The sequence below is a fragment of the Morone saxatilis genome, unplaced genomic scaffold (genome assembly GCF_004916995.1).
Source record: "Morone saxatilis isolate NCDOM2014 unplaced genomic scaffold, NCSU_SB_2.0 Contig15, whole genome shotgun sequence".
In the NCBI taxonomy this organism is placed as follows: domain Eukaryota; kingdom Metazoa; phylum Chordata; class Actinopteri; family Moronidae; genus Morone; species Morone saxatilis.
In genome coordinates, this window is record NW_023339707.1 from 13,993,729 (window position 1) to 14,002,544 (window position 8,816).

Consider the following 8,816-nt stretch of genomic DNA (forward strand, 5'->3'; position numbering starts at 1 on the left):
CAAAACCAATCACTCTAATAAAAACTGTCCACCTTAGAGGACAGTGTGAGTGCTGTGAATTTCTCAAATGTTAATATTTATGAGTGTAAATAGGGAATCACATGTTAACATAAAACGGGCATGCGCATTAAATATTTACTTCACAGACTCAATGAAAGCTGCGCTGACTTGACAATTCTACTTCAAGTGGATCTGAAGATGTAATCTAAAAAACGTTAAATGTATAAAAATTACAATATAATGCTAAAATTCTTTAACTTTTCTGCCATTTTGTGTTTTATAGCTCAGTGTCTGCGCATGTTAGCCAGGAGGATGATACAAGGAACACTAAGCCATGCTACCGAGCCAGCATGTATATGGCCGCAATATCTAAGTGGTATTCAGGCAACAATTATAATGTAATATAATGTAATGTAATAATATAATTTATTACACCAATGCTTTGTGAAAAATAATTACTTGCCAATTAAAGAGAATGATAACAAATGCAAACATTTATTTTTGCTGTAAATTTAACAGTATAATGGAAATTCAAATAGTAATTAATTGCATTAGCTACTGTACCTTCCCGCAGTTTGCAGGGTGGTAACCAAGATCTTATACCTCATCAGCTCCTCTTTAGGAGGAATCATAAATGTGTTTGTGCCATAGATCAGGTTGCAGCACAACTATAGAAAAACACAAAGCACATACATACATATACACACATAGTAAAGTATGCAGGGGCACAAATTAAGTTTGATAGTATTAAACTAGACTTAATAATACTACACTCAGAATGAAACATCTTAATGTTAGCAATTTCCTGCTGAGACATAGATGCTGGGGCAGGACATAACCTAGTACGGATTTACTTAACAAGTTAAAACAATAGGATATCAGAGAGATGTTATTTGATGGAGATGAAACAGCAGAACTCTTCATAAATCTATTATATACTGGTATGTATTTGTGGATCTTTAGAAACAATCCTTGTTTGAAATTATAGTATATATAGTATGTGGCTTCTTGCCAGGTATTTGTGTTATCTTTATGCTGTGTGGAGTCAAATATAATAATAATATAATAATCCAGACCTTGCTATTTTGGGGAACATTTTTCACAGGAGTGCTTAGGGAATACAAGCGATACACCTCTAGCTGATTGCCTAAATTTCCTTCCAGAATCTTCTCACAAAGATGATCAGTTGCACTGTTGGAAGGAGCGCAAGCCAGGATGTTGCATGACGCCTGAGTTTTCACTATCTGGTTGATAGCTTCCACCAAAGTCGCTGTTTTGCCTGACCAACAGATGTAAAAATACATTGTTCTGAATGCAAATAAAATGAATACTTTAAGCGCCATGGGGCATTCACACACGAGTACAGTACCTGTGCCAGGTGGACCAAATACCAGGTAAGGGGAAGGTTTTGCAGAACCAGCTAAAATGTGTTGAATGGCCATGTGTTGCTCCGGGTTGATCTCGATTCCTAACAAGCTGATGACATAGAGACAGGGGCGATATCAGAGCTGGGTCACAGTTAAGAGAGTCTGTGTTTACATGCAGCAGTTTCAGGGACAGATGGGATATAAGGCAGACAGATTCAGTAAGACAGTACTGAAGTATGACCTTGTCTATATCACATGTTTTGAATGTTTTTCCTGGATTCTTGACCTTGAGGTAGGCTGACCTGTGTATATGTAAATGGTGAGAAGAAAGTTTTCCAGTAGGGAACAGCACCTCCCTCAGTCCGTGCTTGTACACCCGTGCCACTGCTCTATGCTGGATACGCATGGGAATACGGTTGATAGCGAAGAGAACCCTGAACCTCGTGCCGTCCTTGAAATCACTCATGAACCTGCATTCAAATTCACATGTAGTCATGAGTGTGGTATTGTGGACTGAACAACTTAACATATTGAATTGGTGAGCAAACTCGCAAACAGAGAGTAAAGCAACAGCAGTAGAGAAACAAGAGCTTTTCAGACAGCTGACTGTGGAAAAAGCGGTGTCTCTGCCTCGTTTATGTTGGATTTCTCACTGCTTGATTGTGAACAGTGATGCAACACCTGGGACACAACCTGAAATGTATCATTGTACTGTATTTTATATAGCTGTGAGTTAAACTCGACTCTGGCTGTTATGTCATATTGTATACACTTGGCCAGTTGAGCACAAGGAGCAGCATGCTGTTATACAGATCCATGTGTAAAGTAAATTTAATTCTGCAGCAATACAAAGTTTTAGGGGAGTCACCATTTAATCCCATTTGACCCCTTCTTGTTTTTAGCCAACTGTCTGTTCTTACTTTTCACTGAACTGCAGGTAGACCTGCTCTGCATCCACATGATAGATCCAGCCTTGGTGAATTTCACTCTTAACTCCTTTCTGATCTAAAGGAGTCACCAGCACCTGGTTACCAGAGAGCTTCAATAGCGAGCCCTTAGAGACACCTGTAATCTGATGACACAAAAAGTCAACATACTGTTTCATTCTGAATTGTTGAGGTGAAAATTCCAGCCAATGTCTTTATGTCTTATTGTGTGTAGTGCATCACCTGCAGAACGAAAAGGTTTGTGTTGCTTTTGTGTCTGAACAAGGGCACATCATCCTGGTTGTATTTCTCAATATCGGTCTTCTGCTGGAACTCCTCAAGATGCAGCAACAAGTGGAACCTCTGGGAGTAGTTATTCCAGTTCAGAGGTCTATGCAGGTCCCTAAGGAGATCCAAGTGACATGACAAATTGGATGACTTCTACAAGCATGGCATACGTGTGAAGTTATTACATTAGGAGACCGTGTGGCTTGCCATTAAAGCACATGTCTCATTGTGGCATTTTCTTTTGCATTTTACTTACTACAAATCAGCCTAGGCATCTTGAATCTGAAACTTTCTCCATTAGTTTATAATCTTGCATATACCCTACAAACTATTAACCTTATTAACACACTGACCTGGATGAATACTGCTTCAGTGAGTCATTCAGAGAACTGATTTGATTTTCTTATTCCAGTCACAGAGTGCCGTTTATGTAACATTAACAGCTCTTTGTTCAGGGTTGAACCAGATTATTTCAAGATGAGTCAGTGTATTTAATGATAGACTATTTTTCCTTTACTTAAAGAGAAACTAATATGTTATACAATATACTATTGCCCAGACATGTGCAAAACATATGCCACAATGCTGGGTAAAAACCTTAATTACTTTACTTTAAAACAATAAATTAAATATGGTACAAATTGGTTCACGTTCTCATTTAGTGTGTGTGTGTGTGTGTGCATGTGTCCACGTGAAAATACATACGGGTGGGAATCTCTGAAGAGTTTTATATTGTCAGGCATCGTATAATACTTCAAAGACACAATAGGCTTAAGAAGCATGAATCCAGAACTGGAGTGGAAAAACAAAGACAGAACACAGGACAGTAACAACTGAGATGAATAATAACAGCTGCAATCTGCAATTTGGATGTTGACACAGTGTTCAATGTGAATGGAGACGGTCAGCGGGGAACCAGAAGACAATGATGGACTGATGAACTGTAATTCTCTTTCACATTCAACTCTTTATGGTAACTTCTGTAAATCTGATTTCTAAGAAAGACTAATACAAAGCATTGCCTTTCTCTGGTCATCAGATGTAATAAATCACAATAGGTACTTTACTGGATTTCATAAGTAATGCTGTACAACATAATCAACACACTAACATAGATAACATTATCATTATGTGATATCCACTTGTCATACCCTTTAGCAGGGGGCCACCTCAGAGTTTGGTGGTCGCACAATGAGTTTGCGGCTGTGGGGAGGACCTCTTCATTAAAAGATGTCTGACGCACTATTTCCAAGAGGCGCATGATCTCAAATGTATCGGACTGCCGGCATGTTTCAAACTTAAAGACCAGTAATTGTTCATAGAAGCCAGCATGGTGAGAGTAGAAATGGACCTTAATTTTATACGCCTCTCCTAGAAACAACATGGGAGAATAAAGGAGAAAAAATGAGATATATAAGATATATATACAGTAATGTTGTAATTTAAACACATTTATTATAAATCACATGAAGTCCTAATTACTATCTTCAATATTTCCTGTTGGATACAGCGTACAACAGTTACTTTTCTGATGTACTCTGCAAGTTGGGTGAGCCTTTTTTTTTTGGTTTTACTAAATCTTCAAGTCATGGTAGTCTATGCACAGCGACTACCTGAGTTGTTTGTGTTCTTTCTCATTGTAAATCAACAATTAAGAATAGTCTACATGCACTATTGCTGGATATTGTTTGTGTCAATATCCAACACCCACTGTACCCTCTTGGAGGTGGGGCACATGATTGTGTGTTTCTTATTCATACCTGGTCCAAGACTGTGTCGCTTGATAGACTTCATGATGTGTCCATGACAGTCGCTCACAGTGAAAATGTCCTTAACGAGGTCAAACGCCTGAAAAGTCAAAAAAACTGTGGCGAAACCAGAGTTCTTCACGGTGAGCAGCACAACTTTCTGTTGGGCAGGAAACAAGTTACACGCAAATTGTCAGCCTTATTACTGAAAACATGACATGAGCAAACCCGTACACACACACAATCACCATCATGTGCATGTTAATTTAATTAATCAACACTAAAGGCTTCTACTCCAACTTAATGCAAAATGAGGTTTTATCAGTACTAAGCATGGTTCTGGTTGGTCATTAAAAAGCACAGCTTACTAGTCCTCATAGTCTCACCTTCTTTTCGAACACAGTGAGGCAGATCCTCTCTTCTGTTGACACAGGGTCTGAGTTTACAGTGATGCCATATTTATTGGAGATTGGCTGAGCCCTGGTGGACGACAAGTAATACAATAAGGGTTGTTTGAAATTACATCATACATAAAGCGGACTGCCAAACATGAACAGCAGTCCTGTTGTAAGGCTTTGATTACACTAGACAAGCAGGTGCATAATAATGGTTGAGAAAGCAACCATTTGGAACGGCACCTGTCTTCATGGCCATTAAGCACATCAGTGAAAGGCTGGTTAAGCTGGTTTGAGAGCTTTGCAGTGTCTGTATTTATGTGTTTATGCCACAGTTGCTATAAACATCTGAGCAGTTATTTAAATGCAACCTGAATAGGATGGTACCTTTGAATATTAGTAATCACAATTTAAAAAAGTAAAATAAAGTCTGAGCTTTATACTTCTAATTGAACACTTTCTTACCTGTATTGCTGAAATAACTTTGCCAATTTCAAACGAGCTTGAATCTTATTGCGGGCCTGCTGAGCCATGTGTGCTTCAGCATCTAACGTTAACGTATTGTGTGGGCCATTCAGGTAACCAGATTTTCTTGGTCCTGTATTCTGGATAGGCCATACTGCAGGCAACATCTGCAGCTGCTGTCGCTGCTGGTGGAGGAAGCTCATTTGGTCCTGATGGTACTGAAAAAAAGAACCAGAGAGGATCATAAACCTGAGTCCGCAGTATGAGTATACTATGAGTTATGATGAAAGAAAATAACCCGAGTCCTCTGTGCTGGTATTAGCTTTTAATCAGTTATGTGATCCCCTAGGTTTATCTTTTTATAGTCTAGTGGATAATGTGATGTCAAACCTTCCATCAAAACACCTACAGCTTCTAACCTAACCTAGAACATCACAAAAATACATATTATTGCAAGTTGTAATATAATATATAACGTTAGTAAATATAAACATAAGCCTAAGTATAATATCTTATTGTATTGATATTATTATGGACATGGCTGAAAGAAATTCACTACATCAATGTCACTTGGCCAGCTAGCTGTAGCTACGTTTCATTTATCGACTAGGTGGCAGTATAAGAAGAGGAAGCAAGCTAGCTTAAATTGAGCGGCTTCAAAAGTGAAATTTAGCATTAATTCAGGTAGTTAAGGTAGAGGCAACTAACTGCAAAACAACATAAAATAACATAAAATAACAGAGTCTATCGGTAAGTACAAATGCCCAGTGTGGTCTGCGATTTAAGGGAAACATTTAGTTGACATTTGTAAATAACAGTAACATAGCATGTTAACAGCACTAACTAACGCTCACAGCAAACCACAGTAATATAACCTAGCGAATATTTAGCAAACATATAGGTTAGCAACTCACTTTACAGACGGACAACAGGCAGCAGCGTGAGGAACTAATTAGCTTGACAAAGTGAATTTAAAGTGAAGCTTTGATTCGAATGTAAACAGAATCACAGTCGGAGTGTATCCTAGCAACGGCGAGTGATGCAGTTCCAACAAGGTGTTATGTCGTAATGAGTTTCGCCGACAAATGATGTTTAACGTTACTCCTCTTTCTCCCGTAGCGTTGCAGTCTGTGGTTAGAGTGAGGGATTGGGTTAAGATAGTTTATGGTTAGGAGTCGCAGAGACGACTTGTTGGAGTCGGGGGAAGTTAGTTTGTGAGGGGAAACACTCTTCAACACAACAAGTGAGCTTTTTTTTGCTAGTTTAAGTTGTGATCGAATTGTTCAGCGCATGCGTGGTAGAGTGGAACAACTGCAGTGACCAAAATCATCATAACCGTGGCCCTGTTTGTAGTCTACTGTAGTTCTTGCATAAACCAGCCTGTGTAATACGACTATTCCGATAAAGACAAATGAGTATATGTTCGTTATATATATGTTATATCCTTGAGCTATTAATTTGAGCTGAAGGCCTTGTCTTTGGCCCCTGCCCCTCAGTGCAAAATTACTCATGTTCCTGTTTTATTGTCATATCTGAACAGGCCACTAGAGGGCAACGCAGACTCATTTTAGCTCAGTCTCTTTAATCAGGCACTATTGGCTGTGCAATAGTCATATTTATGAGTAAAGTTAGTTGGTGTACAGTTTTAGCAAGCAGCTATATAAATTAAGTTTGATTTGATTAAATTTTCAACTCTTCATACAGTAGCTTCTCTCTAAGTGTGTCTGCAGTAAGCTTAGAGTGACTTCATCATATTTTGTGGTGGTAGCGCTATAATATTTTATAGCATTTAACTGTGTTTTGTTGACAGTTGTGATATATATATTTATTGTATTTGTCAAATTTCGCCTGCTCATGAAGAGATCATCGGGTGCTGATATAGTCAGTAGTAAAAGTGATCACACAAAACACAGAGCCTCTTCATAGAAGTGCTAGAAAGAAACAGAAGACATGTAAGCTGTCAAATTAGATTTGTTTTATGTTATGACATTAATCGGATGGTGGAAGGGTTTTGACCTTGCTGGTTATTACTTTATAAAGGTATATCTCATATTTTAAGAACATTTCAGTAGAAGTGTGTACATACACTGTAAGTGTGTACATACACTGTAAGTAGGTACATACAAACAAAAAGGTACATTTGAAAAAAGGGCAGCAGACAGGGACTAAATGAGGTAAACTTGTGTTGTACAATATGCTAACTAGTTCCTCAAGAGCAACAGAGGGTTTAGTAAGCCTTTATGGTGGTTCTGAGGTTCGGGGTTTAGGAGGGGTTAGTTTTGTGTGTGTGTGTGTGAGCGTAGGAGGTGTCTGATGATGATAAAGAAAGTTTGGAAGTGGCCAAATGAGAATTAGAGAAACGGGGGGTGGTTTTGTTTGACACAAAATCTTCAGAACAACCAGAGGTGTTTGTTTATCCGTCATCAGTGTTAGTGTCGCACATGTCGTCTGTTTGTGTGTGTGTGTGTGTGTGTGTGTGTGTGTGTGTGTTTCTGTCAGCATCCTATCTGTCTGCCTATCCATATTTGTGTTTGAAGCTGAATTCAGTCAGACTGCATGATGACTCAGCCATCCAGATCGTCTTACTGTACAGTCTGTCATCAGTCCCGTTGCTCACAGTGACTCAGTGAACATCTCGCTGTCCTGGCGGCTATGACCCCACATGAGACCAGAATCACACCCAGACCGCAGCAGCTTGTGTGTTTTTGCCTGTGCGTACTTCTGTGTGTGTGAGAGAGACGGACGGCCCCGATAGCGGTGTGCATGTGTTACTGTTTATCAGACGACATGTCGACGCATTGTGTGTTTGTGTGCATGTGTGTCATTGACCCAATGAGACAGCAGGGCCAAGAAATTACTTAAACGGCCACAGCTGCATTTCCATGGCAACAGGGTGTTTTAATGGAGGGACATTATGGGCTAGAGAGCAGGGTAATGACCGCTCTGGCCGTCGGAATGCCTTGATCTTATCACCATAGCGAGAGGGGATGCTCCCACTTTCTGATGCTCTAATAGCCCCTGCTCTAATAGACAGGCAGCCTGGGCCACTGGGGTCACCCAGAAACACAGGACCACCCCTCCCACACACACACACACACACAAACCCATAACGCTGCTTTTCTCACCTTATCTGTGTCCAGTTCTCTGGCGATGCACTGTATATCTGGTTAAAGGCTCTGACCTAATATAACACTGCCTTTCTGATAAATAGGCTGCATGTAACCAGTATATTTGTGATGAAAATGTAATCAAAGGGCATTTCTTCCAGGAGAGGAAGAAACAAGGGGATGGATGAGGAGAGAGCAGAAGAGAGATAAGAGCTTGTTGAAAACCCGTTTGTAAAAGAATGGCCTGTCACTGTTTTGGCACCCGCACACATACTCGCACTTGCATACCCTCCCGAGTCTCACACAGCACGGTGGAGTGTATACACGGACAAATCCTATAAGTCCATTTGAATACCACAACAGTCTTCTTCTAATCTGTTTGTTTGAAATTTGTGATGAATCGGCAATTTTCAGCAGACCCAACGCAGGCCTTATCCACACCTATTTGTCCATGTTAAGGGTTGAGTTATTTCTCAACACAATTGGTTGGATGCCAGTGTAGGAGTGTGTGTGTGTGTGT

General features: G+C 39.8%; 1 protein-coding gene across 1 annotated transcript in view; it reads right to left on the reverse strand.

Annotated features, from left to right (window-relative positions):
• The window catches only part of LOC118324081 (putative helicase mov-10-B.1), an 8,824-nt gene extending 3,423 nt beyond the window's left edge, over positions 1 to 5,401 (reverse strand). The window contains exons 1-11 of the mRNA XM_035656220.1: positions 5,190 to 5,401; positions 4,716 to 4,809; positions 4,342 to 4,489; positions 3,733 to 3,952; positions 3,287 to 3,373; positions 2,537 to 2,696; positions 2,288 to 2,439; positions 1,670 to 1,837; positions 1,370 to 1,476; positions 1,077 to 1,279; positions 565 to 668 (exon numbers count right to left, since the gene is read on the reverse strand). Of these exons, the coding sequence (XP_035512113.1) occupies positions 565 to 668; positions 1,077 to 1,279; positions 1,370 to 1,476; positions 1,670 to 1,837; positions 2,288 to 2,439; positions 2,537 to 2,696; positions 3,287 to 3,373; positions 3,733 to 3,952; positions 4,342 to 4,489; positions 4,716 to 4,809; positions 5,190 to 5,392 (1,646 nt within the window). The 5' untranslated portion in view covers positions 5,393 to 5,401. The remainder of the gene's footprint in view (positions 1 to 564; positions 669 to 1,076; positions 1,280 to 1,369; positions 1,477 to 1,669; positions 1,838 to 2,287; positions 2,440 to 2,536; positions 2,697 to 3,286; positions 3,374 to 3,732; positions 3,953 to 4,341; positions 4,490 to 4,715; positions 4,810 to 5,189) is intronic.
• Between the last annotated feature and the right edge of the window lie 3,415 nt (positions 5,402 to 8,816).